This window comes from Sus scrofa, chromosome 14 (genome assembly GCF_000003025.6).
Source record: "Sus scrofa isolate TJ Tabasco breed Duroc chromosome 14, Sscrofa11.1, whole genome shotgun sequence".
Classification (NCBI taxonomy): Eukaryota; Metazoa; Chordata; class Mammalia; order Artiodactyla; family Suidae; genus Sus; species Sus scrofa.
In genome coordinates this window covers 97601056-97621181 of record NC_010456.5, presented here as the reverse complement: position 1 = coordinate 97621181, position 20126 = coordinate 97601056, and the positions used below count along the sequence as shown (strand labels likewise).

General features: G+C 36.2%; 1 protein-coding gene across 3 annotated transcripts in view; it reads left to right on the top strand.

Annotated features, from left to right (window-relative positions):
- Positions 1 to 20126, top strand: part of PRKG1 (protein kinase, cGMP-dependent, type I) — a 1234550-nt gene that overhangs the window by 1171899 nt on the left and 42525 nt on the right. For all 3 annotated transcript variants that reach the window (XM_021072187.1, XM_021072188.1, NM_001044574.2), the window contains 1 exon segment: positions 12428 to 12524. In XM_021072187.1, coding sequence (XP_020927846.1) covers positions 12428 to 12524 — 97 coding nt within the window.

Here is a 20126-nt window from a genome sequence, read left to right as displayed (position 1 = left end):
TTTCTAAGACTCTCACCTCCAATTCATCAGTTTCCTATTCTGAAGGGGCAAAGAAAAGTTTTTCTGTCCTCTAGCTGCAGTTCTATTATATCTGCAAATGTACCAGAGGGCAAATCAGACTGAGAATCCAATCAGATACTGTCTGATCTCTGAACATGCTAAGTGGATGTCCAACATCCAGATTGTTCAACCTGGTGGAGGGAGAGAGGCAACTCAAGGTGATGCTCACATCACAAGTACAGCTTGTTCTCTTGTCAAAAGACCTTGCAAAAACAACTTAATCCACCAAGGCCATGTGATTATGGTTAGCTGCTAACTCCTGAGAGAAAAGTTAATAACTTGGATGAGGAAAAGGAGGTTGCAAAAAGAGAACTGAGAGTAGGGAGTAGCCAAAAGGTCAACTCTCTCTCTGAAACATCTGCAAGGAAAATAAAGCCAGACATGGAAAAAATATTCTGTAGCTGTTAAGTGGTATAGAAAATAACCATAATAGGTCAAATGCACCTTCCAGTTTCCTTCATTTCACTCTTTCTATTATTTGATAATTATAAAAAGAAAATGATTTTGTACAATTTAGTAAGATATATACAAGTGTCAGTCAGGAGCTTTACAAAGTGGTAAGATAAATCAAATACTTCGTTTTCTTTTTGGTACACAGTTTGGCAACTTCTTATTGGAAGAATTCACTTAGTATTCTATGTGATCTATTAGTGACTAGTCCTCCTTAAAAACCATTGTAAAAAGCACAGAAAAACCAATAGGTGCTAACTCAAGAGCGGCATTCAGTTTAAGCTATACCAATGGAATAACTAAAGTGAAATTTGATTACAAGCTGGTTCTAAACTTCCATGACAAGTGAGGCATCCACTCAGAGAAACAATTAATGTAATAATTTCATACCCTTATGAAAAGAAGTAGTGACTTGAAGATATTGAATTGTCCCTTTATCACTATTATCTCTCACACCTGTGATTTGTGAAAAATGTGTGGAAAGACACCAGTTTCGCACATTGTATCCATCTGGGCAGATCCTAATTGGTACATGTTATCTTGACCTGTTTGAGTTATTGTGCGAAGACCCTAGTAATTTGGAAATGTGTAATGCCTTTGTAAAGTTAACTGATCTTGAAGGAGACACATTTCTAAGGTAAAAATTATGGAGAAGACTACATTGTAATATAGCTCACTTTGCATTTATTGGTTCCTATAAGTACGTACTCTGATAAAACTATAGAATTAATATCTCAGCTAGTTGATCAAGGTCCACATCATCAGTGATAAATCATATCAATAGCATACATTCTTGATATGATGGGAGGAAAAAATGACACTCTGTGGTCATCCTCCCTAAAAACTTAGAACTTGAGTAAATCATGAGAAAAGCATCAAATAAATCCCAGTTGAGAAATAGGCTTCAAAACACCTGACTCTGACTGGTACTGCTCAAAACTGTCAAGGTCATCCTGAATAAGGTCTGAGAAATTTAGCACAGCCAAAGAGAATCTAAGGAGCTATGACAACTAAATATGGCATCCTGGATGGATCCTGGACCCAAAAGAAAGGACATTAGATAAAACCTGAAATCTGGATAAAATATGGAAATCAGATTTTTTTTAAAGCCCCAAACCCTTTATTATTCAGTTGTATTGGCTGCAACATAGAATACCAGATTTTGCATGCAAATGTCAGTAACTTGATAAATATGTGTTGTTTCCTGAGGCTTCATTCATTTGATAAACGTATCATCACTGTTACCAAACAATTTGACAAGGCAATTTTTTTGCTTAATTTTCTTCCTTTCTGCTTAATATTTTCTCTACTAAGAAAAAGATACACAGGCTTTCTCCATTTCAAGAAAGGATGATATCCTCAAAGATTACCTGAGGATAATTGGAGTTTGGGACACATTTGCCTGTGATACTTGCACTCTTGGTAATAAATATCTATCATATACTTATCAAATTAATATTAATAGTTCATTAAAACTTCTGTATGATCATTAACCTTGGTAATTAACTGTTTAGACATATCTATGAATCTTATTTTTAAAATACTGATCCTGGAGTTCCTGTCGTGGCTCAGTGGTTAACGAATCCGACTAGGAACCATGAGATTGCAGGTTCATTCCCTGCCTTGTTCAGTGGGTTAAGGATCCCACGTTGCTGTGGCTGTGTTGTAGGCTGGAGGCTACAGCTCCAATTAGACCCCTAGCCTGGGAACCTCCATATGCCACGGGAGCGGCCCTATAAAAAGGCAAAAAGACAAAAAAAAAAATTTAATGATCCTGGTCTGAAATTCTAAGGTTTTATCAAGATTTATTGGCAGGGTGGTGGGGGGGGTATATTTTTACTTCCAAATATTTTTAATTTTTAATCCAATTTGTAAGGTTACTTTTCTTTTACAGTTATTACAAAATACTGTCTATATTCCTTTTATTGTACAACAAATCCTTGAGCTGATCTTACACTCAATAGTTTGAATTTCCCAAGATCTGTATTTAATTCAACCTATAATTCTGATATGAATCCTGGGTGAGAGGGAACCTGTAGTCTCTTAGAGTCTATGATGAAATGCAGTTACTGTTCTGTTTCGAACATCAAGATATACCTTTCCCAACTGCTGAGTCAGAGGTCTCCTTTGTAACAGAAGCTGAGAGCAAGAGTCCTTCAAATGAATGACCCTGGTAGTAATTCCTGAAATAAGAGTTTCAGGAGCCAGGGGTTGGAGGACAAGGTGGGAAAGAGAACCACAAAAGAGAAGCTGTGGTTACTGGAGCTGTCTGTTAAGTGTGTTATTTCTCAAGACACTTGGAATCCCAGAAGGATCAGGCTGCAAGTGCGCTTCATGGATCCATCTATTGCGCTTCATGGATCCATCTAATGCAAACCCTTCATTTTACAGAAAAGGGAAGGTGTTTCTTAGGTTGGCCCTGGGCCGAGTCCTGATCCCTCTCTTTCTTGCTTTCCTAGAGGCCCAGGAGGGTAGCTTATAGTTTCATTTTCTTCTTGCCACACACTGCATTTTCCTGCCTTTTCTTCCTTTGGCTCACTGTGACCATGACCATATCTGCAAAAACCCGTCTCTGAGTTTGTGCAAAATCCTACAGAAATAAAAGGGAGCAATGAAAATGAGAGTAGGTCCCTAGAGTCTAGAAAGAAAAGCTGACTCCTAGTGTTCATAAGTTCTGCTTAATCCTTCTGTTCCTAGTTCAACCTTCTGATGATCCCTTGATTAAGATTGTAAGTTAGATCAATTATGAGTTTTAATTAAGCTTAAAGTGTCTCTTCTTTCAATATTTTAACCTATAAAAAACAACCTATTCGAAAGGGCAAACCTGGAGTTCCCATCGTGGCTCAGTGGTTAACAAACCCAACTAGTATCCATGAGAACGTGGGTTCAATCCCTGGCCTTGTTCAGTGGGTTAAGGATCAGGCGTTGCTACGAGCTGTGATATAGGTCGCAGATGCGGCTCGGATCCCACATTGCCGTGGCTGTGGTGTATGCCAGCAGCTACAGCTCAAATTTGACCCCTAGCCTGTGAACCTCCACATGCCATGGGTGTGGCCCTAAAAAAGACAAAAGAAATGGCAAACCCTTTTGGGGGTACCTACCCTTAGTTTGGTGGTAGAAAAGAGATTTTTATATTTGAAGAGGAAACTTGGGGTACCTTTACCTTTCCCTTCTTTAGAAATGTAGTATATGGCAAATACTGTCCTCATGGAAATTGGATGATAGTTCTGCAGTCATGGGAATTTACTTTGGAGTGACATGAGGCACTAGGATGTGGATGAGGGATGCTGACATGGGCAGAGTTGTTATAGTGAAAGCAGGAGGAGGAATCACCCACCTTCTTTCCTCTTAAACCTTACCTCAGCCTTGGGGAGCTCTACTATGTCAGTCTGGACCATCCTAGCCTACAAACATAAGCAAAAGACTCAGGAGGAAAGTCTGAGATGTAGCAAAGAGAGAAGGAGGAAATTAATTTTCCTTGAGATAAGACAGAACTTCCTTGGACCACTAGTCTCTGACAGGTGTCCATTTATATGAAGAAAATATCTCTGCTGGCATAAAGTTGAGGACAGCATGTTTTTTTTTTCATCTGAATACATACATGCATGTATCTGTATTCTTTAAATTAAAAATAATAATTCTTTAAATTAAAAAATTAATAATAATTCTTTAAATTAAAAATAATAATCGCTGAAAAACAACTTTTCATTATGGCTCAGTAATTTTGTTAAAGTAACAGACATCAAAAGGGAAAAAAAGGATCTTTAATTCTTTTCTTGCCAATTTTTTTTCATGGCAATATATATTTACTTATTTCAGAAAAAGAAAAATTCATTTTAAATTACTATGTGGAATCTATTTAAAAATAAAAATTAATAGATAAAAATAAATAGGTAACTAAAAATGCCTATTGGTCAATACATTTTGAGCTAACAGTAGGTATTTTATTCTTACTCATCTTTTACAAATGCTGTTCTAACCTTTGAATTAAAGGAAAAAAAATCTCTTTTGAGCATCAGTGTACTTTCATTTCGAGTCCTTTTATTTAACTGGAGCATACATACCTGTAGGCCACGTTGTAGGCAAGAAAGCATGGGTGCTTAGCTACAGGAGTCACATTCTTGACTTAAATGTGTATTAAAATGGTGTATCATTCAAATATATTTTATAACTTGTATGTTTGCCTTTGTTTTTCAAATATAAGAATAGTAAAAAGTGTTACCACAAATCAAAATGCCTGTCCCTTATGCTAGAGTCTTTGTGACTTTGGCTAAGTTACTTACCATCTCTGCTCTTAGTTCTTTCATTTTTAAAAACGTGAAGGTTGGATTAGATGAGCTCCCCGTGGTGTTGATCCAGATTTTGAACTATGTGAGCATCTTAATACTTTAAGATAAAAGTGATTTAAAGTTGTGGGATTCTCTACTATCTTATTTAAAATGAAATTGAATTTTGGGGAATAAGTGTAAATATGCTAGCATGTGAAACATGCCCAAAATTTCTCGTTCTAATTCTTAAGTGCTTGATTTTTTTAAATCAATCACTTATCAGCAACTGATCTACCCAGCTGCAAAATAGAAGTAGAAATATTTGTTATTCCATCTTCATAAAGAATCAGGGAGAATAAATTAAATGAGAGAAATTTTTATAGTCCTTGGAAGCAAAGAAAGGTGCTTCCTAAATGCAACATATTTGCATTACTATCATTCTTATTATGCAGCAGATATGAGTAATGCAATTTTTCTATGTATTCCTGCTGGCTATATCTCCTCAGAGGAATGTATTTGAAAACTAAGTAGAACTATTTCATGGCTAAAGTACTTTTTTGAAAAAAGGCTATATTTCTGAAAAATCGCAATTTTGGAATAGAGGAAATAAACTAATGATGTCTCAAATTCTCTGAAGAAGACATTATACTTTCTGGAGAAAATTGACATAATGAAATTATTTATATTTATTAAGTTACTTTCAAACTTTTTATTTCTTCAAATTTTTACCACTCCTGCTAAAGAAATTGTGACCATTCCTATACACGTTATGGCCAAATAAATTAGAAATCCTTCCTTTTTTTAGAATTTTAGGAATAGGTTTTCTTATGTTAAAAGTTTTTTTAAAAAAACTGTATAGTAATAGGGACTTTTTATAAAATGTTATTTGAAATTCATTTCAACAGGAGATAAGTTTCTATAAAATGAAGTCAACTATACCTTAAACTATAAAATGAAGTCAAAAGATTCTGCTTTTAAATTTATTTAACAATGAGATTTTTAATTAAGTAAATTAATGAGATGACTTATGACTTGATTATAAACTTAAAGACTATCCATTTTTATGTTAGTGACTAAGCTTAATTCCAAACATTTTAGAATCAGGAGAACAGGATATGTAGTAACTATTTTCACAAAGTTAAAGTAGCACAAGGAGGTGATAGTCCCAGTAGTTTAAGCCCAAATTATGACCGTGTTAAATATATGAATAAGTATTATTGGTCCAATTTCCATTTCTACTCTGTCTCTATAATTACTTGTCTGGCTGAATTTATATTTACTCTACCAGACCTACCAGTTACTTAATATACCAAGCTTTATTAAATCAGGAACTATTATTGAATAAAATCCTGTGTTAAGTGTTTATTCAGTAGATGGCCAGCATTAAAGTTTGCATGTATCATAAACCAGGTTTATATACTTTGTGCTTAAGGCTGACTTTTTGAAAATTCTTACCCTCTAATTATTTCTGTAAATATTTATTTATAGAGTTTAATGTTGTCTGATTACATAAAAAAGAAAGGATTTTGAGAACATTTAAGTAAGCTAGGATTCTGACATTACCTATACAATTCATATTTATTCGCTTGCTTATTTATATATTTATTTATTTATTGGCTGCACCATTAGCATGCTGAAGCTCTCAGGCCAGGGATCAAACCTGTGCCACAGCAGTGACCTGAGACACTGCAGTTATAATTCCAGATCCTTAACCCACTGTGCCACCAGGGAACTCCTTTATTTGTTTAAGTGTATGCTTGTTGATATTTCTATAAAGGCCATAAGCTGAAGAATTCAGGACTTGGAAGTATAAAGTCACTGACAGAGCCAGGACCACTAGTCATGAGTTTCTGCTGTTTGCTAGAATGTGCTTTTGCATTATCTTTATTTCCACAGTAGACACTGATTGTCTGATTGAATCTCATCTTCCTTATTAAAAGTTATGGAATAAGAAACTTAAGTCATAGATGAGAGTCCAAGTGTGAAATCTGTATTTTATAGATTTCCTCAAGAACTGAAATAAAAACTAAATTCAACAGGAAAAAATATATACCAGAGAGCAGATGAGCATAGGCAAGGCGGTGGTAACTGATTTGCAGTTGGGTTAGAAGTTGCTAAGACTTTGATTTTCCTCTGAAACACTTAGAGCACACTTTGGAAACTCATCTAGGTTATGGATGAGCTGGGCAAAAGCAAACAGGGTCCTATTAGCCTTTTGTTCCATTGGCTTTTAATTACAAGTTTCTGTATCCCATCTGGAACTACTGCTATGTTCCTTTGGATTCTTGGACTTTAAAAATGAACATATGATTGTTTGCTTTGAAAAATAATGCTGAACCATTTCTGTTATTGTAATATCAAGGTGAAGATAAAATTTTATATTTCATACATTTTGGTACTGGGTTGAATCACTATTTGCTTTTCTGTATTAAGGAGAGATGTTTGCTTCCTAATAATAATGACCAGTCATAAAGGAATGGAACCCAATTCTGCTATTTTGAAATGACAGAATTGATTCATGGATATATGGCAACAACAAAAATACAATTGTGGTGAATCGTAAAGACACCTGATTCTTACTCTGTGGTTTTGTGGAAGCTGATGATAGATGGGAAAATAAAAACTAATTTTTATTATCTATTTCTGGAAGGAAATGAACACTGGATAGATATGTAGTTTTAGATAAAGAAGAGGAGGCTGAGATTATTCCGGTATTATTTTTCTGTTTCTAGACTTTGCATATATGTCTTGTTCTCATCATCTTTACACCTGCAGCTCTACATTTTCATTGCTTTTAGAACCTCTTTTGGTGTATAAGCGAAATGAAAAGAGAAGGTGAACATCTAGGCAACTTTGTTTCTTTTTAGCAGTTTTTAAAAGTTCTGTATTTCACTATTTAAAGAGTACCCTGTACAGAGTAGCAATTGTTTGTGGATTCTAATCACCACCACCACAGCCCCTGAATCTTAATGTCAGACATGTTTAAGAAATGATAGATTATCTCTGTCTCCTTCACCCAACACACTTATTCTCTTGTATATTTTCACATTGTTAACCTATTTTGAGGGTTTATAGTCACTGTAAAGTTAGATATAGACAGAGTATGTCAATATTTGCACTTTTCTAGAAAAAGAGTCTATAGTTCTTACCCCATACTAAAAAAAATATAAATTAGTACAGTTGACCCTTTAACAACATGGGTTTGATCGGCACAAATCCACTAATCTGTGGATTTTTTTCAGTAGTAAATACCACATTATCCAGTTGGTTGAACAGGCAGATGTGGGATTGCAGATATGGAAAGACTGGGAATATGTAGGGCCCACTGTAAATTATCCGTAGATTTTTTTAATATAGGAGGGTTGGAGCCCCTCTTGCATTGTTCAAGGCTCAACTGTAAATAATTATACTCTTTAAAAATCTGTACCTCAACTAAGTTAAGGAACATTTGAAAATACTCTTGGAGGTTTCCTGTCTTGTCACAGCAGAAATGAATCCAACTAGGAACCATGAGGTTGTGGGTTTGATCCCTGGCCTCACTCGGTGGGTTGGGGATCTGGCGTTGCCATGAGCTGTGGTGTAGGTCGCAGACAAGGCTCAGATCTGGCATTGCTGTGGCTCTGGTGTAGGTTGGCAGCTGTAGCTCCGATTTGACCCCTAGCCTAGGTACCTCCATATGCTGCAAGTGCAGCCCTAAAAAGAAAACAAAACAAAACAACTTGCTGAGAAAATACACTTGGAGTTCTCATTGTGGTTCAATGGGTTACGAACCTGATTAGTATCCATAAGGATGTGCGTTTTATCCCTGGCTTTGCTCATTGGGTTAAAGGATCCGGCGTTGCAGCGAGCTGTGGTGTAGGTCACAGACATGGCTCAGATCTGGCATTGCTGTGGCTGTGGTGTAGGCCAGTAGCTGTAGCTCTGTCAACCCCTAGCCTGGGATCTTCTATATCCCACAGATTCACCCCTAATTAAAAATAAAGAAACAGGAGTTCCCGTCGTGGCGCAGTGGTTAACGAATCCGACTAGGAACCATGAGGTTGCGGGTTCGGTCCCTGCCCTTGCTCAGTGGGTTAACGTCCCTGACCTTGCTCAGTGGGTTAACGATCCGGTGTTGCCGTGAGCTGTGGTGTAGGTTGCAGATGCGGCTCGGATCCCGCGTTGCTGTGGCTCTGGCGTAGGCCGGTGGCTACAGCTCCGATTCAACCCCTAGCCTGGGAACCTCCATATGCGCGGGAGCGGCCCAAGAAATAGCAACAACAATAATGCCAAGGGAGCGGCCCAAGAAATAGCAACAACAACAACAATAACAACAACAACAAAAGACAAAAAAAAAAAAAAATTTATAAATGTAAAAGAAAAAAAGAAAAAAACTTTATACAAGGAGTATAAAGCAACCAAACCTCAGAAACTATATGCCTTACTGATACATATTTTGCTTTGTACTTGGCAACCATCCCTCTCATAAACACTTCTGCACAGATGGATTTTAGAATTGCATGAAGCTGGGCATGTAGCTTGGAAAAGGTACCCCACAGTAGTAAGCTAGAAACTTGTGTTCCACATATACCTCCTTCAGGCAAAAGTATAGAACAACAGCCATCTACTTAACCAGTAATTTAGTCTCCTTCCTAACTTCAAATTAGCAGCTCTAAAGAAAGTGGAATGTAATTGATGGATTCAAATTATTTTCAAATAATCCCCGAAGAAAAAGTAAGAAAATGTCCTCCACGTTACAAGCTAGGGTGTAGAAGCTAAATCACCTGTAGTGATTTAACATTTTTACCAAAGTCATTTCAGGTGGTGATTTCCATGTTCAAAAACAAAGCTATTTATTCACAAAGGTAAAGTGTGAGTCTGTCCGATGCATACAGTCTCTCTACAGAGTAATCCCAGTGAGAAAGAAAATAGAAAGTACTAAGCCACACATGTCCTTGGTTGGAAAAAGAAACTAAGAGAAATTCCTCTGGTAGTGTTCTAGTATTGTTTGGTTTCCCCAAGAATCACAACCTGAGGCAAATGGGAACAGAATGGAGGATCAACAGCACAATTACCCAAAAGCCTCTTCAAAAGGAATCTCGCCAACCACTAGATAAAATCACCCAACCAGGTAGTATTTTAAAAATTCACCTAGAAATAACGGCAAAGTAATCAGTGAAGACTAGCAAAGTATGACAACAAGATTACCAATCCCTTTTCATTAAAACATATGAAATATTTTATTTCACTGTACTTGGTGCTTCCAGTGTATCTGTGTATATTTAAGTGGGTTTTAATGGCTACAGAGAAAATGTCTACTATTGAACATGAAACTGAAAAATCCGTTAAAATAGAGTCAGGTAATAACTATACACAAAGTCAAGAGAATTTTGCTCTAGAAACGCAAACACAGAGTAATAACCTTGTAAGTTTTGCATTCTGCATCTTTTTGTTGATGTTGCTTTTTTGAAAAAAAAGCTTTGTTAGCCATCTCAAAGCTGTTGTTCATTCCTGAGAGTCTAGGACAACAGGGGCAGGAGCCAAGGCCAAGTTACATGAGCCTCCAATACTCTTGCTAGGAATGCATCACACCCCAGAATCACAGGATGGCTACAGATTTCCTTCGACCATTTTAATCCACTGAAAATTCTTCTATGCTTCTGGAACCTCCTGAGGCTTTCAGAGAAATTAGAACTACGGTTCTCAACCCTTAACTGTGCATCAGAATCACCCAGGGAGCTTTAAAAATATAAAGATATGTGATGCTGCTTGCAGAGATTGCTGATTGACTTGATCTGTACTGAGACCCAGAATAAGTGGTTTCGAAAGATTCTCACATAGTTCTGATGTGCAACAAATGGCTGAAGATCACTAGTTTAGACATTTCCAGCCTAATTTTACAAAGCCCAAATAGAAGGATTTGGGAGGCGGCTTGAAGAGCTACAATTAATAACACCTTACTTTAAATATATAAAATGATATCAAAGTAGTCTCAAAGAGTTTACTCTCTTGGCATCTGAGATTTCTAAATCAAGCAAGCACATAGGATATTTATCAAAAACAATCTCATTAAGAATTTGACTGCCAGGAAATGCTTGAACACATACAAACTATCACCGGGTCTGATGGTAACAGATGTCCTTTTTAAGCACCTGTTGGAATGAACTCTGCCATTCGCCCTTCAAATGGGATACAGTTTAATTTTCCAAAATTAGGAGCCAGCTGGAATGCTAGAAATGCACATTTGTTGCTTATGTTCCATTCTAGTAAACCATCTCCTGAAGTGCTGTGTTGATCTCTTGATGATGTAGCTAAGGAGGGAAGTCTACAAATACCATTCAGATTGACCAGCAGTCTTGTTTAGAGCGGTTTATTAGAGTTGATTTTTCATAGTCAGCTAATACTAAGAAACAAAGTTATTTTTACTCTCTCACCAGTCTTTCAAGAATTGACACATTAAAAAACCAGAACTGTGGCTGTAAATTGGAGAATGTTAAAAGCTCACCTTAGAAAGCCATTTCTCATTTTTCCCACGTCGGGTGTCTGAATTTGTGCTTGATGATAATGGAATAGCTAACATGTCACACAGCTTCACACCAAACATGCCTGGGAATGATTCTCTCTCCAAAAACTGACATAAACAAGTTGTGTTAATATCCTTATTTCAGATGTGTTCATCATGTCTATCTATAGCATTCTACTGAATCAGTTACCGCCTGGCTGAAGGTCATGGGTTACGCATAGCTATTCAAACACTTTATTTTTGAGACAGCTGAATTACTCTCTGACCTGACGTTAGTGAGTGGGAAGATCATCTTCATCTTTATGCCTTCCTGCCCTTTCTAAAAATAGTAGGGCCTTTAACAAGGAGATATTTTAAGCAGCTCATATTCACTTGTCTCATCAGGAGAAGCTTATTTTGGCCACTTGCATGTGTCAGATTTGCATGTGTGCAGAGTTAGACTTTTGGAGGATGGTCTATTCTCCTCCACACCGCTCATTTAAGAAACTGGCAAACATAAAGACACTGGGATTACTAGCTGAGAGTCAGTGAGGAAACACAAACGAAGGGAAGACACTTTTTAGGAATGTGAACATGCTTCCGAATTCATCCATTTCAGACATTTTCACATCAGTCCTCAGCTTTTCGGATCTGTTTCCATAAAACCTGGCTGTGATTTCACTCCAGAACCTCAATGATCTTGCCGCTTTTAATAAATATTAATAGGAGCCACTGCCAGCCTGTGGATAAGGGAAGCTAATGAGAAACTGCCATCCAAAATCTGAACGGCAAAAGCAAAACCCATCAAAACCAAAAAATCCAAAACAAAACCAAAAAAGAACAACTCAGACCATCCATGCTCATAAGAAGACGCGTAGAAAAACACCAAGATGTAACTTTGATTTGATAACTGGATTTATCAGTCACATGACTGGCATGCAGTGGGTACTTTGTATTTTTCTACTTTGAAAAACAAGTGCAAATCTATGTTATTCTGCACAATCAGGACCAAAAAATTATGAATGTGAGAAATCGCAAACTCTAAAACCAAGATGGAATTAAAGCAGGTAAACCCTGTTTCACAGTCATGTCATTCCGGTACAGTTGAACGTGGTACTCGTGTTTGCACCTCTAAGAAATTTCCATTTTTTCGCATCAAAAAATCCAGATATGAAGCTGAAGCTGCTTTCTTCGCCAACCTGAAGCTGTCTGATTTCAACATCATTGACACCCTTGGAGTTGGAGGTTTTGGACGAGTAGAACTGGTAGGTGAATTTTTTTTTAAAATGCTTTCGAAAGTATCTTCTTTTTTAATATTTTTCTCCTAGATTAAGATTTCTCTTTTCTTCTCTCTAACCATTAATTACTATTGTTCCTAAATCAGTACCAAATACTTTCACATGAGTGTATCAGAGTTTGTAACAAGGCGAGCCATATTATGTAATCAGTAAATGAAAACTAAACACCAATTTACCTTTTAGAAAACCTCTTCATACTAAATGAAAGGTAAACACATTGACTTAATGAGGAGTCCTAAAGCACTTTATTACCCAGCTGACTTTCTATGATCTTGATTTACTTCCTTAGTTCTGAGCAGCACTAACTTAATTATGCACCCTATCAATAATCACAGTAATTAAAATGTAAATTTATATATAAAGGGAAATGGGATATATTTACATATATATCTATGTATATAACACATATAATTATTCTCACCACTGCTTTAAAAATCAAGTAAATGGTGTAGCTATTCTGTGATTCTGTAGTGACAAGCACGTATTTATAGTAAATATATATGTATATATAACCATATTAGATAATACGGTTTGAATATTTTATATAAATTATTATACACACATTTTAATTTGTGTATATACACACACACACACCCCTACGTGAAGATGAAGACATTTTGGTACAAGTTCATACATTAAACATATTGCATCAGTGTGGTGTAAACCAAATGAAAGCATGCTATATTGTTCCTTTGTTTAAAATACAAATTTAAAAACTGACCTATTTCAACAAAAATTAGAAAAAAAAATGTTTTCTGGTGACTGAATTGCTGCATTCCATGACTATGTAGATAAAAGCCCTATTTGAGACTGTGGATTAATTTCTACCTCTCCTAAACATGGAGGAGTCCCTGATATCAGACACCAGTACAGTGTGTTAGGACCTCCCTGACACTGTGTACAGTTCAGTAAATAGTTACTGTTGCCATCAGGCACAGGAGAAATCCCCTTCCATAAAAGTAGACTGACCCAGTGCTATTCTCAATAGTTACTGTTGCCATCAGGCACAGGAGAAATCCCCCTTCCATAAAAGTAGACTGACCCAGTGTTATTCTGTGTCCATGTGTCCATTTGTGCTACAGTTGGGATTTCTGACTTGGAAGAGCAGGAAGATGTTATTTACTTAAATATTAGATAAGAAGGGTTTAGAGCTGTAATGTGTTTCATTTAATTTGCACCATGCTTCCCTTAACACTGGCTGGAGATACTGTGGTAATACTACTTCTGACTTCTGGCTTTATAGTGAGCCTCTGGGGATCTAAGTATTTTCAGTTTTAGGAATAAAAATCAAGGGGCCAAGAAAAATCTCTTGCTTTTCTGAATCTTGCCAATGAATTCAGTCTTAGATTTATTTTTCAAGATCATTGATTTTGTGATGAAATAGAACTGTTTCTATAGCTAATGAAGATTTAGTGACAGTCGTATACTTGAACAGCTTTGCCCTGGGGGTGTCAGGACATATATGCAGGACAGAGGCAGAGCTCCTTGACATGAAGTGTTTATTGTTCGGTGTGTTTACTGACATAGTTTTATTTGTCTAAACCCCTCTCTGAATGAGGCAGCATAAAGGACAAAATTCCTAGTTTAATTTTATGGCTATTGTAGTTCTTAAATATTATTTTTAAAAACTGAACAATAAAATTGCTATTTTCACTGACAGAAAAAATTTATAACATTGTGGTCTCCTAAGAGATCTGATAACTTCACATTGGGGACCTTTAAGTTTCCAGTGAGATATTTTATAAAATATAGGTAATTTACTTAGAATTTTTGAAATACTGAAAGTCACTCAAAGACACTAAAATGACTTCAAGCTGCATAATCAAGTGCCAAGCTGATAGTGGAAATCTTCCCTCCAAAATGTGAGGAGGCATAAAAAACCACAAAAATAAGTAAAGTTCAAAGTGGGTATATAAAAGGTAAAGCAGTTTTAAAAAGACAAAATACATGTATGCTTGTATGTATGTGTGTGTTTTGAGCATATACATATTTATATATAATCTCCTTCCCAGGGGAGATAATCAAAGGTAGTTCAGCCTAATTTTCTTCTCGCAGATATGTTTTACACATTTACGAAAATGTTTATAGGCTAATGGCAGTCATAACCACAAGGATTAATTTCGGTTGGAACTATAATCCAGTATGCAAAAACTTCAGATACACTGCTTAATGATAAATGCATAGTGGGTTGTAGGTATTAGTACATCATGGGAACAGGTACACGTTCTTAACCTCTGTAGTGACATTATTTTGTGTGATCTTGCACTTCCCGAAATGCGCTATGGGATAATCAGAATACCCAGGTTGTCCTCACTGTTCAATGTGGACAAGCCATGTAGGTGATGACTATTACCCTAGAATTCACTGTCCCCAGTTCTTCACCACTTACTAACCACCCAACACTATTAATTACTGAGTGTGAAAAATATTCTCTGATTGTTCATTTTTGCATGTGTTCAGTGATGCTAGAATTTGAGAGTTTGGCATCAACACTTTGACTGTAACTACACGTACTGTTGTCATAGCAGATAGCAAATCGCCATGAGGACAGGAGACAGTAGTGTCCTATTAGAGTCAGATCCACACCTTTCATAGGAAGGAGGAAGATCTAGGCAGAACCTGTTCTGTTGTGATTACAGAATTTGTCTCTTCACTCCCCTCTGTAAAAAGTGTATGTGAAGTAATTTCATTGATATTATAGAGTGCTATTTTAAGCAATTTAAGTTTCATATGAACTCATTTTACATATGTATACACAGTACTAACCATGTTAATGTAATACTTCCATCTTGAACCTACCAATCCTTAGTAAGGTAATAATGTTGATAGGGTAAATGACAGTATAAACATTACAAGATACACTTTCATTTTATTTTTTTTTTGTCTTTTTTTTTGCCATTTCTTGGGCCGCTCCCGCGGCATATGGAGGTTCCCAGGCTAGGGGTCAAATCGGAGCTGTAGCCTCTGGCCTATGCCAGAGCCACAGCAACGTGGGATCCGAGCCGAGTCTGCGACCTACACCACAGCTCATGGCAACGCCAGGTCCTTAACCCACTGAGAAAGGCCAGGGACCGAACCCGCAACCTCATGGTTCCTAGTTGGATTCGTTAACCACTGCGCCACGACTGGAACTCCAATACACTTTCATTCTATAGCTGTATTTTTTTTTTTTATTTCTCAAGTGTAGATTATAAGATTAAAAAATCTTGAATTGGGTCTGAAGAATTAAGAAATTTGAATTTGTTAACCTCATTTCCTCAGTTAGGAGTGCAGTTTTATCATCATTTGATATACAGATCATGTTCATGTTATTTTGGTTAATGTAATACCCTCCAAAAATTTCTTAGCATGTCTTCATTTTTATCACTTATGTCAATTTAGATCCCAGGAGTACTTTTCAGGCAGAATAATTACTAAAAAGTTCATCACCAGCTTTTAAAGAACGTTAATTTTGGCATATAATAGAAACTTATCTTTTCAAAGATGAGACCAGAGGCTTAAAGGTCTTATATGAATGAGAATTCTGTTCTTAAGTTAGTCTATTTCATAAATACTTATAGCATAACTGATTTTAACTGGTTTAAGATCAGACATGTTATGTATACACCCATTACCTTTAGGAAATCATTTCTACTTTTTTCCTTTCTGTGATCTGGTATATACCATATTTTCTACATGTGCTTTTATTTTGAAGAATCAATTTCTAATACATTCAGCACATCCTGTTTATAGAACATCCTCCAGAAAACCACATTCCATTTATAATAGCACCTTCAGCTGAAGAACTCAGCTTTTTTATATATGATTTATTCATTGAAGCTATAAGCACTGCAGTAAGACAGCTAGGTAATCATCTTAATTTATACATGATTTAAAATAAGGAGATTGATTTTACGAATCACAAGTGAAAATTAGTCCCACTACTTTATGGTCACATTCCTAATTTGCTGTCCTTTGCTCTAGTCAGAGAGGCACTTGCTAGTCAAAGTAGACTGATCCAAGTCAAACTTTTTAATCTAGCAGTGCTATATGGTGGCACTTTAAATATTATCTGTTTATTTGGCAATTCAGTGCCTCCTATAGTAGAGCACCATACTTGTATAAAATACAGGAACAATGATAGGGAAAACAAAATCTCTATCTTTTTGGATTATATTCTGTCTAGATTATGTATTATGTATTTATATAATGAGCTCTCTGCTAGGGCATAGAATGTTTAATAGAAAAGAGAGGGCACAGTCTACTGGGAGGGAAAATCATGCAAACTAATAAGTAAATCCATAATCAGGGAGTTCCTGACGTGGCTCAGCAGTTAACGATCTGAACTAGGATCCATGAGGATGCGGGTTTGATCCCTGGCCTCGCTCAGTGGGTTGGGGATCCAGTGTTGCTGTGAGCAATGATTATATGCATTAATCTCTTCTATCAAACTTTTTGAGACTCTTTTCTCTGAATCTTTTGCAGCTCCTAGTTTGATGTTCAAATATCTGTGGAGGGAAAACAAACAAACATGGTATCATGGTAGCTAAAAGCTAGAGCTCTAGAATCAGACTTTCTGGGTTTAGATCTTACCAACTGTGTATGATTAGTCATTTGCTTAAACCTCCTAAGCCTCAGTTTCCTCATCTCTAAAATGAGGATAAAAATAGGATATGTGCCACACAGTTTACAAAGATTAAATAAGTTAAAGTTCCCAAAATAGTGCCTTACACATCATAGGTCAGTCAGTGTTGGCATATTATTATCATTAAAATATGCTAATTATAACTATTTCTCATTGTCAGCTGTACCCATAAAAAAGGAAGGGAATTAAATAATTTTACTCTTTCTTTCTCTCATTGTCAGGCAAAGTCTTGAGAGTACAAGCATTTCTCTAATATAAGAAAGAGACTGAGGTCTTCAAATGACCCTCAGTGATAGCTTCTATAAAATTCCCCCAAATCACTAAAGCTCCTTACTTTCTGATCTGTCATGAGTGGAGATGGGAAACAATTTTCAATCTTCTTCCCACTAAACCTTTGTGTACCTGAAACAGTCTGCTCTTATTTATCCATTTCTCTTCTAAATTGTAAAGCCCTACCTCTTAACCTCTCAATAGGAAATCATTTTTGGTGCAAGCTGCTAAATCATATCCAGTTTCTCCACAATCTTCTTAAGCCATGGCACCCCAATTGGGGATAATAAGGGTATGGTTCTTGCCAAATGGAGGACTAAGGTCACCTTTCATTTCTTCTGTGCCACAATCTGATGCTCAGGTTGCCCAGGAAGGTGCAACATGCTAGAAAGTTTTAAGAACACTGCCACACTCACAGTGTCTATGTGTTGTATACACAGGCATCCATACCATTCTTGTGGTATTTCTTCCAGCTGCTTGGTCACTGTGTGTAACATGCAAATGACCTGGGTGGCTATATACACCAACTAAAAAAAAAGGGATGATTAAGCAAGAAATTAGGTGATAAAGCTAATGCTCGGTCAACAGAGTTTTGTTTCATCATGATGAAAGGGGAAAGCTTAACTCCAAAGGGAAACCCCATTGTAAGACGAAAACATTTCAAGAGCTTCTTACTGCCAAACCACATGACAGTGAAATAGGATAGCTGTGGGATCACTGGACATCTTTGCCATTTGTGCTCATGGTGATTTATGCTGTGATAACTGGGGGAACCCTGCCATCCTAAGGCCTTGTGTCATCTGTAACCAAAGCAAATAAGGATTCTACTAGGTTGAAAACTCAAAGTTTGCCTCATTTTAACTTAGCCTTTTCTCTAGGCATACCCTACTTCTTTTATTATGAAATATGTCATCCTCACTTATATTTATCCCTTAAAAGAATAAAAGCTGTCACAGATTCTTAATCGTGATAAATACTTTTGATTTCTAAGAAAATAAGTTATTTAGCTATCTAATGAAAACCTAATTCAATAAAGGCTTATTAAACATAGTAGGTGCAGTCACAATACAGGCATTCATCAGAGCTATTGCAGGTTCAATTCTAGATGACTGCAGTAAAGTGAGTATCATAATAAAGTTAGGGGAATTTTTTGTCTCTCAATTGCATATAAAACTTATACTATGTTGTAGTCTATAAAGTATGCAAAAGCATTATGTCTAAAAAACAATGTGTAGACCTTAATTTAAAAATCCTTTATTGCTAAAAAAAAGATGCTAACCATCATCTGAGTCTTCAGCAAGTCACAGTAGTAACATCAAAGATCAATTATCACAGATCACTGTAAGAAATACAATAATAATGAAAAAGTTTGAAATATCGTGAGAATTATAAGAATGTAACAGAGAGACATTATATGAACAAATGCTCTTGGAAAAAGACTTCCTCAGTGCAGAATTTCCATGAATATTCAATATGTAAAACAAACAAACAAAAATGCAATATACCTTCAAAGTAGGATAAAAAATGAAGAGCGACAAAATGAAATATGCCTGTTTGCCACAACTCCTATAACATCTAACCACAAGATAGTTTCTAAGCAAAAAATCACAGGTAGGGATCGGGAGCTTGGGCTTATCAGACATAACTTAGAATAGATTTACAAGGAGATCCTGCTGAATAGCATTGAGAACTTTGTCTAGATACTCATGTTGCAACAGAAGAAAGGGTGGGGGGAAAATGTAATTGTAATGTATACATGTAAGGATAACGTGACCCCCTTGCTGTACAGTGGGAAAATAAAAAAAATATTAAAAAAAATAATAATAGGAGTTCCCGTCGTGGTGCAGTGGTTAATGAATCCGACTAGGAACCATGAGGTTGCGGGTTCGGTCCCTGCCCTTGCTCAGTGGGTTAACGATCCGGCATTGCCGTGAGCTGTGGTGTAGGTTGCAGACGCGGCTCGGATCCTGTGTTGCTGTGGCTCTGGCGTAGGCCGGTGGCTACAGCTCCGATTCGACCCCTAGCCTGGGAACCTCCATATGCCGCAGGAGCGGCCCAAGAAATAGCAACAACAACAACAAAAGACAAAAAGACAAAAGACAAATAAATAAATAAATAATAATAATAATAATAATAATAAAAGAAATCACAGGTAATAAAATTTACCTCTACTTTGACATATGCAGATAGAAAAAAATATGCATAATTTATCTTGTTACTACAGAATATATTTTCTTTATTACATGGATAGTTGTAACACAATTAGACTACATGAACGACAAAAAGAATACACACTTCTTACACATCTTTTGAAATTATGGGAATTTTCTCTACTAGCTATCTATTGAAATGAATTTTTTATTAAAAGTCTTTGAAATTAGTGTCCAAAGGTAAACTAAATGTTAGCAATTTGTCCTCTAAACCTGCATGTTATACTAGAAAGAGAAATATACAGTCAGCCCTTGATATTCACAGATTCTGCATCCATGGATTCATCTAACTTTGAATGGAAAATATTCAATAAAGTTTCAAAAAGCCAGACTTTGACACACACCAGAAACTATTTACATAGCAATTACATCGTATTTACAACTATTTATATATTATTTACATTGTATTTACAACTACCTAGTATTTTCATTGTATGAGGTATTGTAGGCAATCTAGAGATTATA